At 41.6% G+C, this 22,399-nt stretch overlaps 1 protein-coding gene across 1 annotated transcript in view; it reads left to right on the top strand.

The window, feature by feature from the left end:
- The window catches only part of kirrel3a (kirre like nephrin family adhesion molecule 3a), a gene marked incomplete at its 3' end in the record, with an annotated part of 202,352 nt that overhangs the window by 161,003 nt on the left and 18,950 nt on the right, over positions 1-22,399 (top strand). The window contains exons 5-6 of the mRNA XM_080013364.1: positions 6,206-6,356; positions 15,336-15,441. Of these exons, the coding sequence (XP_079869490.1) occupies positions 6,206-6,356; positions 15,336-15,441 (257 nt within the window). The remainder of the gene's footprint in view (positions 1-6,205; positions 6,357-15,335; positions 15,442-22,399) is intronic.

The raw sequence follows: 22,399 nt of genomic DNA, 5'->3' as shown, positions 1-22,399 counted from the left end.
TGAATGTATTTAGCATGGACAAGTAGTGCGTCATCCTGCGCCTGCACCTGCAGCGGTTACCTAACAGACAATGAACCCAAGAAAGCAACAAATCAGATGTGCAGATGGCATTGGGCCTAAACCTGCCTCAATCATGAGATGGATTAAATAATTGGCGTGGGCCAAATTGGAGAGCCAGTCTGCCAACCATACCCCTCGTGCAGTTTGTAAGTTTCTCCACTCAAAGCCAAGTGAAAAGAAAATGACTTCTTGGGCACACTGTTCCTCCACACTTGCCAAAGGCCTGAACTCCTTTTATTGACTTTTTGAGCATCAGGGTCCTCACAAACTCGACTGGGCTTTCACAATAAAGCAGAAATTTAATAGGGTGTGTATAATTTAAGAATAAGGTGACGATGCCCTTTTGCCTGAACCAATGCCAGTGAGACAATTTCCCCAATGGTTATTGTACTTACTATATTTGCTGTGCTACTTTACTGTACTATGCTATACTGCTATACACTTATTCATTGTCATTTTATAGCTTGGTTAATTACAGCTTGGTTATAGCCTGTCTCTAATAAGCTCAGGCTAAATAAACTGGGCCATGGTGTTTGTAAACTGTCAAATGGCTTTATTGCCAGCCATTAGACCAAGTAGACAACTAATTATTTTATTCTGTTAGGCAACAATATGCCATGTACATTGCTTGCTGTTGCAGTTGACTTTTTAGGATAACAAATGGAGCATGACACATGATAAAAATAAATAGCATTTCATCCTGTCAAGATTGTTTCCGTTCATGACATCGATGTGTCAGTCTAGGTAAGTAGATAGTGGAGGTAGTTTTAGTTATATAGAATTGGTGTTCAACAATCCACGTACCGAGACTAAATGCAATTATCAGCTGACTACACCTTACACAACGCCAACGGCAGAAACGACTTGAGTTGAATGACTTGTAATGGCCGTGATAACATCGCCACTGAGAATGACGGATTACCCACACTGTCTCAAAGGAGGAATCTCTGTGTAACTTCAACAAGGTTTATGTCAAGACATCTACCGGTAATCAATAGAGCCGTTGACAACCCTAACCAGGGGAGGGGAGTGCAATAGTCAAGGTCTCCGTCCTTTCCAATTGTGCTGGCTTTGGCACATTTGTAAGACCAAAACAAAAGAAAGCAAATACATAAAGCAAATGCATAATTGGGGATAAAATAAAAAAAGACCAACTGCACTTGAGCAATTGGAGTACAAACACCATCAGTTGCACGAGACTCCCGTTTTCTTTCACAAATGAGCGCAGCCCAAGCTAAGCAGAAGGTGTTGATAAAAAAAAAAAAGCCAACCTCGTGAGCTGGGAAGTAATACACAGGTTGCCCGTGCCCACAGCTTTGGGACGTTGTTTTCATTTCTGCAGCTGTACTTTGGGGATTTCGACCTGTCGATGACTGCTCCCCTAATGCAATTTATGATTTTGTTCAATTAGTATGAGTTAATATCCCGGAGCATCTGGGATTAGGGGCAGGGGCATTCATCCAAGAAGTTATTTTACTGAAGATCCGAGGCTCGCTGACCTCTTTGCTCTTCACAGCCATACCCCCCTCTCATGGCACTTTCTTTGGCCTTTCCCCAAACCACGTGTTGACCATGGTTTGTTGACTCAATTTAATTGCTGAAATTTATTTTCTTTTGTTTATTTATTTTTTAATCCAATTTTAATCCACAGGCCAAGATTCACTTTTATCATGCTTTAAACACAAAAAACTTTTTTTTTTTTTTTTTTTTTTTTTTGTCGAAAAAACCATTGCAGCGCTCTTGATTATTCATGCCTTCCTGTGGGAGCGTATTCATGATGTCATTAAAAGGGAGTGGGGGTAGTCAGAGGCTGCCGCACACACACCACACACACACACACACACACACACACACACACACACACACACACACACACACACAAAATATGTGCAATATAACCTGTTTGGCTTCCTGCTTTGGTCGGTGCAGTCCATCAGAGCATCCCGTGGTCGCTCACATCACTCGTTAGCAGCGCATAAATTAGACAGAAACCCTGACACTCGCACATGTTGATTAAATGGAGAGCCTATCTTCATCATTAATCTTTACATAACTCCATACCCTTGCATGCACAGGCAAATTTGTAAACGGATTTATGTCTGCAGTTAAGTGTGTACCGCCATGGTTTCTCTGTCCATACATGCATGTCTTTTCCTGTACATTTTCCATCTATCCGACTTCTTGCCAACGTTGTGTTATTGTTCTATTTGGGAACTTCCGGAATGAGTCAACCTCAATGATAACTTTGAGGGCTCCATGACACCATTCAATTCCCATTATCACAGCGGCCAAAAGCTTTGCTGTAATGCAGCCACATGAGCCGTGGTTTGAAAAACCTAAGTTCCACCACAGTGTAATGCAGTACTACCTACTATATCACTTGCTGTAGAGTAAAAAGATAGATAAATAGAGTAGGTAGATAAATAGGGGAGATAGATACTTAACTGGCGCTGTTGGTGCCGCTCGCCTTGTTTGAAACGTATGTTTTATAATTCAAAAGGATGTTTGGGGATTAACACAGCTGTGAATGGAACATGGAGAATCACTTGTTTGTCTTTGGTAGATGGGGTAAAACCAAAAATTGGAATCCTTAATTATCCCGCCAGGTGCATTCACATATACAAGGAATTTGTGCTGGTGAGGTTCGGTGCATTTCACTAGAGAGGATTAGCATAAAAAAATTAACCTCCCTGAAAAAATGCAGAATAAAAATGATAAGATGAAAAATAATAAAAATTGAAGTAAAAATAACATTTAAATTAAAATGATCAGATATATAATTACAGGAAAAAAACAACAGAAATAGTCAGATATAGGAAAGAAAAACATTTGAAAATCGAAATTGCTCCTGACATACTGAGGAAAGACTGTTAATTCCATCAAGATAAATTTAAAATCCCCTTCAATAAATGTCTTGACAACAGAAACTGTCCCGATTTCTACGATTACGCTCTTCCAATGAATCACAGACTCCCCCAAACCCCCCGTGGAGCTGTTGGGATGGCGGGAGAACGCAGAACGCTTCCCCCCCCACTCATGTCTCCCAGGAGTAAGCATGGTGGGGAAGGTCTCCTCCATCAGGGAGATCTATTACCCATGGTGGAGGTGGAGGTACCGGATCATCTCTCAGATGAAAAAGTAATTTCAAAACGGACAGAGCTCTGAAGTAGCCCACCCACCACCACCACCACCACCACCACCCCCTTTAAAGACATGGTGCGAACTGCGCTCTGTTCTTCGCATTGCCAAACATGAGAGTTCACCGGTGGGATTGGATATGGGAGCCTCCCCACATTCCCCTCAGGGACCAACTTCATGCACTCCTCCCAGTGGAGCTGAGTCAGATTGTGTCTGGGAAGGGAAACGGAGTAGATTGGGAGGAGTTGTCCAAAATTACACCCAAGTAGTCTTGCCTTTAGTGAATTTGTGTGAATTTGAGTGTACTGTAAGTAAGTGAGTAAAAGTACCCGCTCCAATTAACACCTCGAGCAAGAGCAAGAACACATCGAGGCAAACAGAAGGAGAGTGATCTCTGATGAACAGACCTGTAAATCCAATGATGTGTGATTGATTTATAGTTCATATTGGTATCACACCATTCCAGGACCTTATTATCAGTATTTAATATCTATAATTCCAGGCTTTAAAAAAAAAAAAAAAAAAAACATTTCTCACTGTTTTCAAAGCATGTTAACCTGGAAAACCAGCAACACTTGACTATCAAATGGGAGGTTTTTTTTTTTTTTGTTTGTTTTTTTGTTTTGATCACTGAAGGTTCAGCTGCGGTGCCTCTTGGACCAAAATCCGTCTCCAGTAGCGTGGAGTTCACGGTCAGTACAATTAAAGGCTAAACCCACGGCTGACTCATCCGTGAGTCACAACGGTTCTGCCAAGGAAGTTGCCTTGGCTCACCACACTTGGTGCAAAGAAACAGAATACTGTAGGTGGCTCATGACAATACAGGTTTGGTGTCTGTTCGTCCTTTCTTATTGTAAAGTATTTTCTTTCAAGATGGCATCTGTCCATCACATGCATCCTGAGATTAAAAATAAAAAGCACACAAAATAAGGTGATTTTTGCTTGTTGTTCGTGGGAGCATGTAATTGCTGATTGAGGTGTGAGTTAAATGCAAAAACTGAATCCAGGTGTGCAACGTTTCAAATAGATAGAAGCTTTGCAGCGTAAAGCGTTCTGTGAGCATCTGTCCCGACATACGGAGCGGAACTTTTCTATTGCCTCTCGTCTTTCTTCCTTTCTTTGTGCTGCTTCCCGTTCTGCCATCGACTGAATGAAATTTCTCTTAGAGCTTGTTCTGAAAACAAGCCCACCCACCCACACACACACAAAGGCTTAAACACTCACACACACACACATACAGAGGCACGCACACACACACACACACACACACACACTCACACACACACACACACACACACACACACACACACACACACACACACACACTTTAGCACTCAGGACAACATCTGTATCTTTTCCGAGTGCCATCTGAACCAGTTCTGGTTTTGCTATAGTGTATGCTAATTTAGTTAAGTATCGCTTTTCCACCTAATTAGCTGTTTAAGAGACAGTGAGTTCGAAAAACAGATCATTTAAAAAAGTGAGAGCCATCTATTGACACAAAACAAAAATGCACAAGAGCACCCAAACACCCTACTAAAACACACACGAGTACGAGTTGTACAACTGAGAAAAAAAGTTATGCAAATCACACATCAATTTCGAAAGCAGTTTCAAAAAGGGGGTACTTACGTAGATTTTACTGATTTGTTGATTTGTTAATAAAAATGGATCCCACTACACAACATTTGGATGTCGCCTTAGATAGAGAGCTCATGATCAGACCAGACCCCGGTGTAAGTGGGCTGTGAAACGAATGCCCACAAAGGGAGAAATGTAAACGATATGAAGTCCATGTGAAGGAAAGTGTAAATATTATAGCAATTGTCAACTTGTTTGTTTTCTTAAACGCGTCCTTCCCACATGTGGTATCAGAGTGTCCTCCCTGTGCGTTGCCAGCGAAGCCAGTCCTCCAGCTACTGTTGGGCTCTGAGTTGGTTTCATAATCTGGTGCCGTACCTGCTTAGTACGTTTTAGGAGACCACCGTACACGTGGTGAATTCATTTAGACCATGCTGCATACGCTCAGGTTAGATCAAAGTACCTGCAAGTGGAACAAACAAGTCCCTCGTGGAGGTGGGGCCGCTGCGAATGTCTGCCTGAGCCTGTACGGCCTTACCTCGTGATGGGACCTAATTCCCCACTAGCTGTGCAGTCACACACACCGCAGCTCTTCACTGACCCACTGAGGCTACGGATCGGTAAAGGCAGCCGGGTGTTGAAGCCAGTGAGGAAGAACCCTAAACCGCGCTCCAGCAAAGGGCTGCTCGACGCCGCTCCAGAAAACCTCTGACAATGAAAGTCGGTGGAAAAAAGAAACTTCTCACATGAAATACAGAGTCAATATACTTCAGGGTTTCCATATTTAAGTGTACTTTGTCTAATGGGGAGGATGAGGATTTCACAGCTTAAAACAAAGTACATTTGACGGTGTAGTTGCCTTGATTGACAGGTCTCTCATTCGTGTTCAAGCAAGGTAGATAGGTGGGCTACCTGCTACCTAGGTCTGCTGGTTTCGCTCCGCCCCACAACACACCAAGACCATGCCGCGCTGCCCAAATTTGGAAGCTTCGGCTCCACATCCTGACAAGATGGCGGCGATCATAAAGGCAAAAAAATCGCCTCTTCACGAACCGGCAGTTGATGCCGTAGATGCTACGACCACTTTTCCCTCGTCTAGTTCGCATCTGTATCCTGCCTGCTTTTCCCAGTGGAGAACTGATTAATAAAATCAAGCCAGGTGCGGTGGTGTGTTTTCCGATGCTCATCAAAATTTTCACCGGGGAAATTTAGCATAAAAAGGGCGCAGGCCGCTTAGTAGCGGCGGTCCGTGACAATTCAGTATAAACTAATCTGGTATTATTCCCTCTGTCGCACGACCTCAAGGTCAAACGTACCATATTACCTCGCTTAAGCCATAAATCAAGAAAAAAACGTATCTCTGAGTTGAATAATGCATTACAGCCACTGTTTGTGAAATTAGCTTGTGCTCTGCCGCTTTCCCCAGACGCTGTTACGAGACGGCAGGAGGGAGAGTACAGTCAGCACACTCTACCTGTCTCCCAGCAACATTGAGTCTGGACAGCATATTACCTGCCGGGCCTCAAACAAGGCGGCTCCAAACGGGAAAGACGCAACGGTCACCATCGACATTCAACGTGAGTACAGTGGAAAAGAAAATAACAACAATAACCATTGGAAGAGATTTGATTTCATCAATTATTGGATGGTTGTTTGGTTTTTGTCTTGCGTGTATTATCCTCAATTTTTTTTCAGCTCATTCTAAATTCCTTTTTTTTTTTCTGTCTGTATTTCTGTGCGTTTCATGTCTGGTGAAAACAATAAAAAAAAATTGCCCCTTTGTTGCCGTCGAGGCGGTGAAATCCATCAAACCCCTTGTATCGTCTTGCGTACGCCAGGGTAGCACCTTCTGGAACGCACGGCGGAGCGGGAGAGTACAATAACTGTGCTAATTTGTCCCCCTGCCGCCACCTCACCCCGACCACTTCTCCGTGGCACTCTGATGTACTCTCTTATGAATAGTTAAATCGTCAGATGGTTGATTTGATCACAAAAAACTATTAGCTGCAAGTTATGGATTCGGAATAGGGGGTCTTTGTATCCCTCGCAGCTCCTTCAAAGGTATTAAGTATGACTAATAAAGCAGAAAATGCTATTCAGAGATGCGTTACTCTTGACACATCTATTCTTCTTCCCCATGCATTCTATTTCCCCGACTGTATTTTTGCCATCCAGACAGAAGTCCATAAGCCGCAGCTCGGAGAGGCTGAAACGTGCAAGTTAAATGATTAGCCAACGCTGCGTTCATTGTCAGAGGGACCACTAATCCTTCAGTTGTGCAATGGTAGCACCGCCATTTTTTTTTTTTTTGGAACGGGAGATTCAATGTGTGCTTGCAAATGTTTTCCGCGTGCTTCTTTATTTTGCTGCAACTCGAATGAAGCTTTGCAAAAAATAAAAATAAAAAACAGAGTTGGGGAAACGTTGCCTGGGGGTCAGGGAACGGCCAAGTAGGGGCAGCTTCTAAAGCAACGTGAGGATCGCTTTGACAAATACCTCTTCTGTTGGATTTATCATTAGCCCGAAAAATGCACTACCGTATCTAAGAGATAGATAGATAGATAGATAGATGGATAGATAGATGGATGGATGGATGGATGGATGGATAGATAGATGGATAGATAGATGGATGGATGGATGGATGGATGGATAGATAGATGGATGGATGGATGGATGGATAGATAGTTAGATAGATAGATAGATAGATAGATAGATAGATAGATAGATAGATAGATAGATAGATAGATAGATAGATAGATAGATAGATAGATAGATAGATAGATAGATAGATAGATAGATAGATAGATAGATAGATAGATAGATAGATAGATAGATAGATAGATAGATAGATAGATAGATACTTGATTCATCCATGGAGGGAAATTAAAGCGCCACAGAATCTCACAACAAAATAGGCAAATAGTAATAAAACAATAACAATAAAACAATAAAAAAAAAGTGATATTTAAAAAATCTAAAATCTATGAATGGAAAAAATAGGATACATAATATGTTAATGAAAGCAGAACTAGGCCATCAAATTGACAAAAGGCAGCCATCAACTCCCCTTTTCTTGTCTCAGGGTGGTGACAGGGGCTGGATGAATAAATGATTGCAGAGCCGTCCAGGTAGAGAGACAGCAGCGGCACCAGGGGGTCAAACCAGAGGAAGCCCTGGTGACTCACCGCTGTGAGGGCGGATGACGACCGCCTGTTAATATTGATAGGAAGCAGCTGTTCCTCTGCCAGAGTGTGTGTGTGCATGGAGGCGTGGGTGGGCCCGGGAGGGGGTGTAACCCACCACGGCGGACCCTGACACTGACCTTCATCCTGGGCTCTCAGGTGTGACAGCCGCCGACGGCATGAGCTTTCTCTTTGAAAGAGCGCTCATCACAGGTCGCCCAGTTAGAAGTGATTCCAGAACTGTCAAAATAGACCCAAAATAGATAAGTGTAAACCCACTGTATCTAATTTAAAAAGTAAAAGAATCGCACTGCCCCAATTCAGTGTCAAAAAAAGGGGCTACGTTGTACAGTTCTAGTTTGACTTTCTACTGTAGAGTGCATTTTCCCATGGATAATAGATCAACATGAGAGGAATCAAATGGCCTTGTTCTGTTGCATAGTTAAGCACACTGTCTCAGCCATTGGAATTCAAAGCAGCTCATATTTTATATACTGGAGATTCATTTATCTTCTTTTCACGTTTTGCCAATATGTATTTCGAAAAGAGTCGTCAACTTCTTCAACTTCAACTTCCGCAAATTAAATCTTTAATGCGCCTACATAGGTTTTTACAGATTGCAGAGTTGTAGCGGAAGCACTAGACGTAGCTTTTTCTGAATGAATGACATTGATATGCTACAACTTTCACACGCTGGGACCAAGGCGTCTGTCCTTAACTGTCAAGTAAATCAAAGAAATCCCACATCACATTAAATAAATATGCATGACACCATATATTTTATGCTAATGAAACATGAAGCTCATTATAATAAGCAGTGTATCCACGGTAACGTGGTAGGAAACAGGATCCGGGCAATAAAAAAATAAAAAAATGAGCTTGTTATCTTTTGGAGGTCCTTTTATATTCCCTTACTCCTTCCTGCAACGAGCTGTGCTGGAGTCAATGCACAAAGGAGCCACGAGGCAGAGGATGTCTCAAGGTAATTGTAAGAACAGGCAAAGCATGGGGGGTAATTGCAGGGAGTGGGCGGAGCATGGACCAAGAAACGCACTTATTTTGTTTATAATTAATGGCCAGATGCAGACGGGTGCTGCCCACAAAGGTCTCTGCAGCTTTCCCCACACACTCTACCACTCCTGTCTACCAATTATTTACCCACGAGTGTACAAGTGTACTCAATATATTCCAAGGTAAAGAATTACAGGAATTAGAATTTAAAAGATACTTTCACAGCTGAAGTTACGTGGCGCTTAAGATAACTAGTGTGTCTGTTTGTTGTCGTGACACATACCCATGTTTTTGCTTTGATTGTAAAGGCTGCATCCCCATAGGCTTGTCACAGTGTTGGTGTGAGGATGGAATTCACCGACGCGCAGCACCGAGGTGCGGTCTCACATACCAGGGTGGCATAGCCAGCCTTGAGAGCCATGGCAACTCGTACAAAAAAATAAGGTCTGTTAAATACTAAAATAATCCCACTGAATAAACATTTTTATTATAGATACTCAGGACTCATCAGTTGTTCTTTTATTTGGCTCGCATTAAAGCTTGCTTCAAAACTCTCATAACCTTTCGCATAAACAACGGCTACATAACATAAGCACCGGCGAAATGATTACAGAGAGCGGAGTCGTTGAGCTGGGTACACAGGCTGTAATCAGCCCCAACTTCCACATAAATCAGTCAAGACAATCAAGCCTGCCCCCAAAACACTTCATCGAAAGTCTTTGATCAATAGAAAAAGATTGGATGGCAGACCCATAGATTTAGAGCCCTTTTATAGCTGAAACAAACACACATAAAATCCCACCTGGGCCACTAAACGAGCACGGGGGGGATTGAACCTTGTTCATTATGCATGGAACACAGCTCAGGGTGTAATTTTAAACATCTTATACATGATACCATGATAGCCAGTAACTGTAGGACTGTCAAATTTTAATCTCAATGATGGCGCTTCAGACTGGAAACATGTTTGTTTTGACATTTACTGTAACCATTGGAGATCAGAAGATGACCCTTAAAAGCCACATACATGTCACATTTGACGATGCTTAAAATATTTGGCTCAAAAAATTGATTTGGAAAAGCAATTTACTAACATTACTCACTCATGAAAAGTAAGTAAAATAATTGGAAGCTATTTTATGTTTGTAGCCTTGTAGGTTTCAACTATAATTGTTTACTCCCGTTCTGCAAAATATCTATTCGGGCTTCAAACTCATAAACAGGTCATTAGTTTTTTAATTTTACACAATTTATACTTCATACTTTTCATTATAAAGCTAATTTAACTTCCTGATTTCTGCTCCATTTTCCTCCAAACAGACATTGGGAGTGCAGTAAGTCACGTAAATCAGTAATAAACAAAGCGGACTCTTGCCAACACTACAGTATTAGTCAATAATGGAGAAGGAAACGTAATGCAGTGATGTGTGTACTGTACCACTCAAACTAAAGTTGATTTTTCTGTACACAAAGCTGACAAACTCAATAGAGTTTTCATCAAAGTAAATATTTCTGGGGGGTTTTGGCAGTGAGGTGGCATGCCATCTTGGTAATCGTGGGCTACTTTTGAATGTTTAAATTAGAAATTTGGAGGTAAAACTAGTTATTTGTCAAAGATATGTCTGATGTATTGCAGAAGGTGGTGCCGTGGAAAACATGAAATAGCTCCGCAAATTCAGAAATTTAAAAAATACTTCAACTATTTAATTTCAATTACTGATCTCTCACTCTCGTAAGACAAATGGGTTGTGAATTTACGAATGTTTAATCTCATCCACATATTAATTTATAAATAAATATTTAGGCTCTCAAGGTCTCAGGCATCAAATTGAAACACACAAATGAAACACATCATTTTGTGCTGATAAATGTAATTTTTAGATTAATTTACTGCCATTAAAAAGTTTAATTGAAAGTGGAAAAAAATGTCAATACAGTAATGCTCAATGTCTGTTAAATAGTTGGCAAACTGATTACAACTTGTCCAGAAAATATTATAGCCCTAGCATTGAAAATAAAAGTACACTTTAAACAACATTTATATCCTATTTTGGCGTGAAAATGTTTAAAGTTAGATATTTGCTTCAAATTGTAGTGGAGTAAAAGTGTGAATTAACCTTAAAGCTATAAATGTCTTGACAATTAACTTGATCTTAAGGCTCACTTTGGTGGGTTAATGGGTTATGACATTGATTAAATAACATAAAATTCAAATCATCAGTCAAGGTGCTCCATCAAAAACCTCTGTAACTACTGTTCTGTAGATTAGATTAGTTTATATATTTAAAAGGGAACTTTCTTCTTTCTTAGTGGAAAGGAATATGGAGACCAGTGATGAATAGACATCTAGAGCAACGAATAAACTACCTCTTATTTAACTTATCTCCCAAGTCCAAGCAATAGGGCTTCAACCCATGGAAAATGCACAAGGACATTCCATTATAACAAACCAAGAAAAAAACACCAACCATTTGGAATGTGTATGCAAGACCGGTTTCAAGTAAAAATTGTCAAGACGTTACGATGAAGGCTAACTTAATTGTCATGTTCAAAAATACTACAAATAAAAAAATTTAAAAATGTGTATATCTATAAAGTAAATTCAAATTGCACTCTTTCTATTTGAATTTCCACTTTGTCTGTACCCCATGGATGTTATCTGAGTTTTTTTGTTTGTTTGTTTTTTTCAAATGTTGAATGAAGTTGAGTATTTTTGTGGTATTTTTCCACACAAAAAAAATTTGCAAAGCCTGTATACCTACTCGGAAAATCGAGTCGCCTAACAGTTGGTTAAAGCTTACAGTTTGCTTTGAAAGCATGACTTGAAAGGGTGATCTCAGCCATTAGTTTCAGCGTTATTCAAAGCATCTTCCGTGTCCTGTCAGTTGGCGTGAGAAAAATAAAAGCGCGCAAACACTATTTTGATGTCAGCTTGACGCTTGCAAACAGGACACCAGAGCACCCTAAGGCTGGGACACAATTCGCTATTTATTTAGTTGCATACAAAATGTATTTCTCAAACGTGAGCCGCTCTTCATACAGTGGAGAGCAGCGGTTGGACAGCTGTGAAGGCACTGGGAAGCCCTCTCGGCGCTCTCACTGACTCTTCCTTCCATCTGGCTGAAGTGGTGTTTCACTGTGCAGATGTAAGAAGCTCATCTGACGAACCCCGGAGTCAGTTTTTGTGCTTGTTTTCTGGCTCGGCTTTGCCTGGCCTGAGCATAATACAGAGATTAGTGACGCATTATTAAAATAAGTAATGGGAGCAAGAGACTCATACATTTGAATAACTGAATGTGGAGTGAGTAATATTTGAATTGCTTGTTGAGACCATGATATAGATCAGCTGTTACCTCTGTATACATAAACAAAGCAGGTGCATTTATATGGAAAAAAAATCACTTTGATACATTTAAGGCAAACGTACTCTGTACAATAAATATAATCTATACAGGAGAACCCCATTTATCCAAACCGCTCTTAGCCAAATGTATCAACTGAACCAGCTTTTTTTTCTGCTGCCAGCCACATCGCTCTATTACAAGGCAATAGCAAATTGTAAGATGTAAAATAATTGTCTTTTGCAGATTAAAACTTAATGGCTCAACTTTAAAATACCTATCAAGACTCTTACACACACACACACACACACACACACACACACACAGGTTACAGTTAAAAGGTAGGGATACAGTGAAGTGAAAGTTACAGCAGCTATTGTCAGATGTTTAGTTGTGTGTCTCTCAAAGGTTTAGTGGAATGCTTTTTATGTTTAGAGATGAATAGGAGAGTAGAATAATTCTGAACAGGCTAGTACAACCAGATTAGTACAAGTTTCCCTCAGCTCCTTTTTTAAGACTATACCCTCTCCAATCCATGACACTTGAACATGATTCCAAGTGTCAAAATCTAAAGGCAGAGAAAATTAATATTTAAATGATGCATAGTTTGTAGAGCTGGTTCTGTCAGACAACTCGACGGCGCCATGTGCTTCTGTGCCCCTATTTAAGAAGGCACTCCCTCCCGCCTGCTTTGCTGCACTCCCTCCACCTCCCCTGCATCCACCTGTTGAGCTCTGCTCTTCTATCCAATGGGGGATCACTCCTGTATTTCAAGATCGCTAAGCATGCCTATGTTTTCTGGACATCTGGCCTGGAGTGATGGGCAGTAGAGCCCAGACACCAAACTCGAACAATGCAAAATAAATGTAATTTTAAAGTAAATCTAGTTGTCTGTCAGAAATGGGATTTCTCATTCTCCACCAAAGACTGATGAAGGGATTCTTATGTCAAATAAATAAATAAAATACTTTAGGGGCAGACAGCCCCTAAAGTATTTTATTTTATAGCCCCTGCTGGAATATTTACTGCATATTGCCGAAATGAAAGATCTGTTGCATTTTTTGAAGTGGAAAAAAATTATCACGGTGAGTTCCAGAGGTGCTGGAACTCACATCCAGTTCTGAAGCAATTAAGCACTTATTGAGTGAAAGTGTCCAATAAAGCCTGCTGCTGCTCCATCCAGACCTCCTCTCTGATACTGAGAGTGCAGCCTTGACTGGACCTTAGTTGATAACGGGGAATAATACAGCTTGCTGTGCTGAAGTCAAACTCATTTGTGGCTCAGTGCTTTCTCGCAAGGAGTGAGGCTTGATAAAAAAAAACATTACTCCTGTCGTGGATCCGTCTGTTGATGGAGCTATTGAACCGCTCCACTTATTGGGTTCTCACCTTTTCTGATATTGATTCTACAAGAATCATTTTGGTGTTGTCTCGGTCCTGAGGGCAATGTCTTGCATTTATCTTGAGGCAATTAGATATTAAGCCTTTGTTTTTATTTGCACTACTGAAATAACCAATTTCCTCCGCTGTAGTTGGAACACAAAACAATAAGGACAGTGGGATTTTTCGGCACAGTAATAAAGGGCTACCGTGACACCGCCGCTGGACTTGAACTGCTTCTAGATGCAACTCCAGCCTGACTCTGCAAAAGCTGGAGCTGGAGCTGGAATTTGCTAGCTGGAGCTCACAGGGGACAGTGTGCCCTGCTGCCCTCAGTATGTATCTCTGGCTGTTGCAGAAGAAAGAGTTTGTGGACGCTGGTATTTGAACTGGGCTGAATGTCGAACAAGCACTGAGCAAGCCCGGCTTGTTTGTTGATTTGACCAGCTGGCTGGGACCTCCATGGAGAGCTGAGTAGCGTGCCGTATATATTATGTATGATGTTGCGGTACAAATCTAAAAACTTTTCCATCATGTCGGTTGCTTGCTCTACGAGTAATCCAGGGACCTTTTGGCAATGCATTTTCAACTTACCCCAATTTCTCCCATGTGGCCTTCTCCCTGTTCTCACCCCACCAGATCAGTGGTTGGATTGCAGATGGTGTCTTTTAGCAGGAGGGATCGCAGGCAGGGTTCATTATTTTATTGTTTTCATAAATGTCATTACATGTTGTATATATTCAGATTGCAAATCATAGTTTTTTTGTGTGTGCGTGTGATTAAACTTTTTGAGTGTAGCATTTGCATGATTATTTACTCCTGTTTAGCAGCAACTATCATTCCTATACAAAATGTAAAGATGTTGATTGTTTTAGTCTGCCTTTTACAGAAGACAGCAGTCTCTTTCACCTGAAGATATGAATTTCTGTTTTTAGATGTGAAGCTGTTGTTTTTGTTCGAGACCGGATTTGGATCATATATGTGTTGTGGGTTTTCAACCTGCCAATTTAAATCTCTCACTAAAGCAGCAGTGTGTAGAATTTAGTGGCATCTAGTGATGAGGTTGCCAATTGCAACAAACTGAATACCCCCCTATCCCCTCACCCCTCTCTTTCCAACGACGTCCTGTAGGAGAAGCTACACGATCGCATTAGCGAAGTATTGCTGAAAAGCTATTTTCTCCTGGCCGTTTAGTCTGAGAGCGAGATCGTGTTAGCAGGATACATATTTTATTATCCGTTTTCAGAGCCAAACACCGGATAGACCAGCCAGTAATGTTACGGAGGTAAGAGGAAGAGGAAGAGCCAGTGTATGGTTTGTTCGTTCTGGGCTCCTGCAGAAACATGACGGTGCCACATGGCGGCCTCTGTGGAAGAGGACCTGCTCACTATGTAGATATAAAGGGCTCGATCTAAGATGACGAAAACACAACAATTCTTATTTTTCATGGGATTACACGCTAGTTAGAACATACTTGTGAATATTATATTCCATTTCTGCCAAGTCCGTTCCGCTAAATGCCACTACATTTTACAGACGAGTGTAGAATTATGCTATGCATTCAGTTACCAAAGCGTCCGCTTGTCAGCCTTCCATGATCTACATCCTAACAATGATTTTCACATTGCATTCTCCCTTAAAGATCTGCCTATTGTCAACCTCACTGTGGAGCCACAACCCGTTCTGGAGGGAAATCTAGTCAAGTTCCACTGCTCTGCCAAGGCCAACCCTCCAGTTATCTACTACAGGTGAACTATAGCACACTCACACCATGATGTATCATGTAACGTCTCTCTCTCTCTCTCTCTCTCTCTCTCTCTCGCTCTCTCTCTCTGTCTCTCTCGCCTTGACCAAAAGGGTTTATGTGGCTGCCAAAGCGCAGACAGCTCTTCTGTTTTTGTGCTTGTAGCAGCCAGTACAATGAGATATCTGATCCCGTTTCTACTGTTTCTGATCGACAACAATAAACCTGAAGAAAATCTACCCTAAGCAACAGAAATCTCCTTCTTTGCCGGAGCCATTTTGTCTGATATTTTCAGACGTGTGCTCACTCTGGGCTGCAGGTTGTTTGTTGCACACACTGCCATTCAAAATGCAAAACTGAAATTTCCCACTATCCACACTGACGCCGCACATGGGCAAACACATGTTGCACACTTGTTCGATTAGCAATTTGAGCTTTACTGTAACAAAAGGGCCACAGGTGAGCTCTTCTGTTATGGAGCAACCGATGCCAACATAGTAGAGAGCGGCATAGCGAGAGGAGTGAGAGTCAGAGGAGGAGGACGGAGCGGAGCAGGATGAGAAAGCGGAAGAGCAAGACCAAGGAGAGCCATAATCTCTTGTGAATTCCGGGCCACTTTGTTGACCCTGTGGCCAACCACGGTCTAACGATGAGGGAGGCTGGACGGAGCAGGTTCAGTCTAGCGTCCATCGTCCGGACTTTCCGAAATAAGACTAGGTAAGAAAACTACTCTCATTTACAGTATTGTAGTACAGCATATCAATGGAGTACTCAGTATTGTATCGAGTACATGCATCTATTATTTGTTGTATATATGCAGAACACTTTACGCACCCAACTTTGTGTTTGTTGGGATGGATGTATACAGTATTTTGGGGGAAAACATTTTTTTGTTAATATTATATATATATTGTCTATGTTTTATATTTGAATATAAAAACATTGTACAAATATATTTTAAAACGGACTACTGTACATACGTAGTTAGTATAACACTGAACATGCAAAAGACATAAATCTCGTGATAATCCATTCGTACTAAGATTTTCCATTCATAGAAGTGTAGTAGTGTTTTATTCATTCATTTATTTCATTAAGCACATCAGTGTTCAATTTGTTCTTAGAAATGTCTAGTCATATGATGGTGTGTGTGTGCATTGCAATACAAAACACCATTTTGAGAAGACATAACATTGTTTTGAATGCAGAGTTTCATTTTGCAGGAGATTTGGGAAGTTTTACATTTTTGTGTGTGTTTTTGGATTTGTGTGTAGAGTTCTGAGTATAAGTGGTATGTTTTCAGAAAGCGTGAGTAAACAATTGAGGAAAAACTATCCTTGATCAGCTTTCTGTGGGTGTAAACATCACTGTGTCCAATATCAGCAGAGCAACAAACTTACCTGTAAAATAAAACTCTGCAAGTGTCTAAAAGTGCAACTTTTTTTTTGCTGAGCATGCATGTACCACTACGATTTTGTCAGGCAAAGCTCAGCTGTTTGTGGGGTTAAACAAATACTCTATGAACTTGTATGAACTTGTATGCTTCAGCCTAAATGGGGATTTCACTGGTGGGCCACTGTCTTGCTCAAGGGGCAACTAACGTTTCACTTAAAAAAAAGATTCTCTGACTGTGGCAGAGATCGTCTCTCCTCCTCTTCAGATGGAGGGGAGCAGGGCGACGAGCAAGTGCCCTTGAACACAAGACAAGGGGGACATATCTCCTCCCATCTGATTTGCATTTCAGAGTGGTATTCGAAAGCAATGTGACCATCGTCCACAGTCATAATAACAACATTATTTATGGAGCACCCTTCTGGGAAGCAAAGGGCTCTGCAATTTTAGTGCCTCTTAATCAAGACACTGTGTCAAGGTTATTAAAGGAAAATATTGAGGCCTGAAGAACAGAGACACATCAAGGTGGCACACCAGCCCTGATATGCCCCACGTGAGGATGTGCAGGGTAAGGTTGACTCTTTGGATTTGTGGGCGAAACAGAACATAGTGACGCTCATGTGGGAAGCAACGACCGAATCAATAAAATTAAATGATGTTCTGTGAAAACACAAGGACCAAATGTCCCCCTTGCCAAAACACTGAGGAATAGATTCATAATGTGGGCATAGTTGACATTGACTATACGCATGTGATCAAGCAAAAATGTCGAATATGAATTGGGAATGGAGACGTCAAATGGAACACTGGATTAGTATGTCAAGTAACGAGTAGCGTTTGATGTATTTTTTTAATAAATGGGAGTTCAAGGTTTTTTAAATAAATCTTTTATACTAATGGCACATGCAAATCCTTCATGAACATATCTCAAGGGCCACGTTTCAGTCTTCTCACTCTGAAACATGGCCTAAAACCTGTGTTTGGGTGACACCGCTCAACATGATGATAGAACACTTGAATTCTCTCTAGAACCCTCAAGAATTTAAACAGTACTTTACTTTGAAATGTGTATTTTTTGACATTGTGTACCCCACCATGAAAATGGTCTCGAGCCAAGGTGAGTTTTAATTAACGTCATAAACTGTACATGCCTTAACTTTGATTTCCAGAAACATGCATACGAAGTTCCATGCTTGGGCGTCAATGACTTTGTTTTGGCTGGCATTGAGTATGCAGCTTGTTCTCAACCTTGATACAGAACACTTTTATTTATTTATTTTCCCTACATGCTGGCAATGAAGAGCTTGTAGTCTGTCATCATCCTGTTCAGTCTTCTTTTATTTAGAAAGCTTGAAATGGAGGACATTCTTTGAACCCTCACAAAATTGCAGGCGGAAGCGTCCTCTTTTTGGTTGGTTGGTTGAGGGCAAAATAAGCTGCCTGATACTGTATATGTAATCAGGGTCTCTGTTTGTAATTCAGATGGGCGGACCTCATGCAAATCGTTCGCTGGTGATTAAACACCCTTTAACAGCCTTGCTGGGCAAATTGAGTAAAAAGAGACTCACATTTAATATCGCACACATCGCAGATGGATCATTGCATTTGAAATGAAGTAAAATTATCTGGTAATAGACTCTATAGCCTGAAGAGTCATGTCGGCGGAAGAAAATAATATTGCAGGGAGAGCTTTTCTTCCTGGATATTTTTGTGGGTTTTTGTGAATTAGATTTAGAGAGAGATCCTCTGTCATAATATCTGGGCTCCGAGGGTAATACCCAGATGGCTGTAAGTGAAACACACACAGGTGAGAGTTGATGTTGACCTGAGTTCATCTCTCCTTCAACAAGTGAATCTTAGATCGACAGGTGCGTGTGTGTGTGTGTGTGTGTGGGCGTGAGAGAGAGAGAGAAAGTGCTCAACTGCCACACCGTCAACAGGTTAAGAGATTTACTCTTTTGCAGTAAGACGAAAAAAAATCACTGCGCGCCTCAGGGCTGGATGCTGCTGTGTGTGTGTGTGTGTGTGTGTGTGTGTGTTTATGTGTCTGCGTGCGTGTGTGTGCGTACCTGTGTATGTGGATGATGGAGAAAGACAGATACAGATGCGAGAGAGAGAGAGAGAGAGGAGTGGGAAGACAGACCGAGAGAGACGGAGGGGGGGGGGAACATGTCGCAGCTCCTCCTTATCACACAAACAGCAGATGTTCTTGTCGGTTTCCCGCTTCTACTCCTCCTCTCCCATGTCCAAAAAAAGAAAAACAGGTCTAAAACAATAACCCCCCCCCCCTCCAAATTTCAGACGCTCAACCCTATTTTGTACTTCACCGTGGTCTTTTCTCTAATTAAATACAGTTTTCCGGTTAATCTAACATTCGCTGGGTGCGAGGGAAAATCCCCAGCAGCGATCCCTCCAGCAATATAATTGAAGCAAGCACCATTTGAAACCTCATTTATCTCCAAAAGCACTTCAACACAGTCCATTGTAGGGAATTGAGGTTGTCATTTAACCAACTTGACGCTTCAAATGTCATTAAGCTGCGTTCCACGTCAAATGTATAAGTATCAACATAGTCCCAGCAAGAAATTTAATTTCAGCAACTTGAAGCGCCATCGAATTTATGGAAGAGGGTGAATTTGGCATTATACGCGATTCAGCTAAACGTCTTGTGTTATGTGTAAAGTGCTTTCGGAGCTGAATTGAAGCGTGGCCCGGAGCACTTCCATTATCACCGGAGGATTCTCTACAGGAGAAATGCCTCACCACCGCCGAAGGTTGGATGAAAATGAAAGGCAGGGCAAAATGCCGACAGTGTGCGAGGGTGCACGGGGGCTGACGAGACGCAGGATGTGACCCTCTTATGAAAAACCTTCCATCAGTGTTTCATCGAAAAGCTACATGAGGGATGATATAAATAACATCCAATGTTGATGCAGTACTCAACTCTGTATAAACTGGCTACAAGTTGACTTCCAGTTGTGTCAGTGTTATACTCTGTATCGACTTACTAAACTCTATTCATCCACAATGGTTAGGTTAATGTATAAGGTTAGAGATGGTTCCATTCAGGTATAAGATTAGAGATGCTTGAGTTTAGGTATAGGGTTAGAGATGGCAGAGTTTAAAGTTAGAGGTGGATGAGTTTAGGTATGAGGTTATAATGGTTGAGTTTAGGTATAGGATCAGAGATGGTTGAGTTTCGGGTTAGAAGTGGTTGATTTCAGGCATAAGGTTAGAGATGGTTGATGTGGCGGGCCAAGGGGGCCGTGTTCAAGCCGCCGCTGCAGACAGGCGGTGCAGGCTCCCATCCTGCGGATCTGGCAAATCAACGGAGGGACTCCGCTGATTCGCCTCCCCTCGCTCATTCCCTGGCCCTGGGCCAGAACACACCTTCATAGTTGAGTTTAGGGACAGTATAAGGTTAGAAATGGTTGAGTTTAGGTATAAGGTTAGAGATAGTTGAGTTTATTGTTAGAGGTGGTTGTATTTAGGTAAAAGGTTAGAGATGGTTGAATTTAGGTATAATATCAAAGATGGTTGAGTTAAGTTACAGTACAATGTTAGAAATGGTTAAGTTTAGGGTTAGGGTGAGAGATAGTTGAGTTAAGGGTTGGAGATGGTTGAGTTTAGGTATAAGGTTAGGGATGGTTGCATTTAAGATTAGAAATGGTTGAGTTTTGGTGTACGGTTAGGGTTAGGGTTAGGGTTGGAGGTGGTTGAGTTTAGTTTTAGGGTTAGAGGTGGTTGGCTTTAGGTTTAGGGTTGGAGGTGGTTGGGTTTAGGTTTAGGGTTGGAGGTGGTTGAGTTAAGGTTTAGGGTAAGAGATGGTTGAGTTTAGGTTTAGGGTTGGAGGTGGTTGGCTTTAGGTTTAGGGTTGGAGGTGGTTGAGTTAAGGTTTAGGGTTCGAGGTGGTTGGCTTTAGGTTTAGGGTTAGAGGTGGTTGGGTTAAGGTTTAGGGTTGGAGGTGGTTGAGTTTAGGTTTAGGGTTGGAGGTGGTTGGGTTTAGGTTTAGGGTAAGAGATGGTTGAGTTTAGGTATAGGGTTAGATATGGTTAAGTTTAGATATGAGGTTAGAGATAGTTAAGTTTAGGTATAAGGTTAGAGATGGTCAAGTTTAGGTATAATGTTAGAAATGGTTAAGTTTAGGTATAAGGTTAGAGATGGTTGATGGAGGTATGGGTCTGGTCTGGTGTGGTGTGGTTAAGGTCAGGGGAAGTTTTCCACCTTAACGGGATACTTGATATTTGTCTTTATTTTCTCAGTACCCTGTGATGTTGATGATGGATGTACTGTATATGTTTAGCATGATCTTGCAGGTGTTCCTGACAGACGTGTGACGAAAACCCAGAACAGGCTCGTGTCAACAGACAAATAGCTGCAGGACAATTTATTTCAACAGCCCTCCGCACAGTCTCCCACATCGCTGGCTGTCTGGAGGAGCGGCAAGTCTGGGAGCCAAGCCATTAGTGTGTGTTTGTTTTTTTATTACATTGTAGAGGGGCACGAGGGAGGAATGGAGTAGTTTGGCTAGATGGAACCGAGAAGGAGGGGGGCATAGAAAGTGACATATAAAAAAACTGTGAGAGGGAGAAAAGTGGAAAAAGGAAAGAGACGGGGGTGGAATGAATTGTAAGCAGAGGGAGAGAGAGATGGAGGGGAGGAGTGTTGTGGGGGGCAGGAAAAGAGGAGAAAATTAGTTTGGCACCGCTCGCAAATCAAGTGCTCTGCGCTCCCCCCAGGGAGGTAGCTGCTTCCGTTGCTGCAGCCTCTGCTGCCACTTTATTTGTGAATTTTCAAATGAACTTTCAAATTAATTTGTAATTTTTTTTATTATATTTTTTTCAGGTAAAGTACATTGAGGGGCGAATTCACAAAAGGACGTGAGGCTTTTGCGGCCACTAAACCTGCGCAAATAAAACAAAAAGAAACTAACTCAGAAACGGACTCAAAGCACCCGCAAAAAGTATTTACATGTATTTAAATGAGGTAATATGCATATATTTGACTCAAATTGGCCTCTTTCTATGTAATTGAGACTCCCTGCAAAAAAAACTCCAATTCACAAACACAAGTGCTATAGCCACATGCAGTTAGAGTGAAAATGATCAGCATCTTCAGAGGGTTGATGGTAACTGAAGCGTAAATAAGGGCTGTCCCGTTTGAGAAGCTTGTAAGGCATTGTGTGATATATTTTGTTTGTCCTCCGCTTGAAATCATGCAGGGAGGGGGGGCATTGGGTTGTAGTGCCCCACCATGGTGCATCTTGTGACCCCCCCCCCACCTGTACCCAAACGCAGAGCAGAGAGCGCTCCCTCTCAATTTCGCATTTGGCCTTTCCCCATTCCCCATTTTCCAAACAAAACAATTTTAAACTGTGTTTTTATTTTAGATTTATTTATTTATTTTCCTACGTTTCATAATTGGACGAAACCAAAAAAAAGCCCTGTGCCATGTCCGCAGAGCCATTGATACTTATTTTTGTCCTTCTCTCTGCCATTGTCCTGCCTACTATGTTCAAGGCACAAAGCCACCATTTATACTTTGCCACATGGATAATTGCACTCAGACAG

Source organism: Zeus faber (assembly GCF_960531495.2).
Source record: "Zeus faber genome assembly, chromosome: 14".
Classification (NCBI taxonomy): domain Eukaryota; kingdom Metazoa; phylum Chordata; class Actinopteri; order Zeiformes; family Zeidae; genus Zeus; species Zeus faber.
The sequence above is the reverse complement of the archived record's forward strand: the minus strand, read 5'-3'. Positions and strand labels throughout refer to the sequence as shown.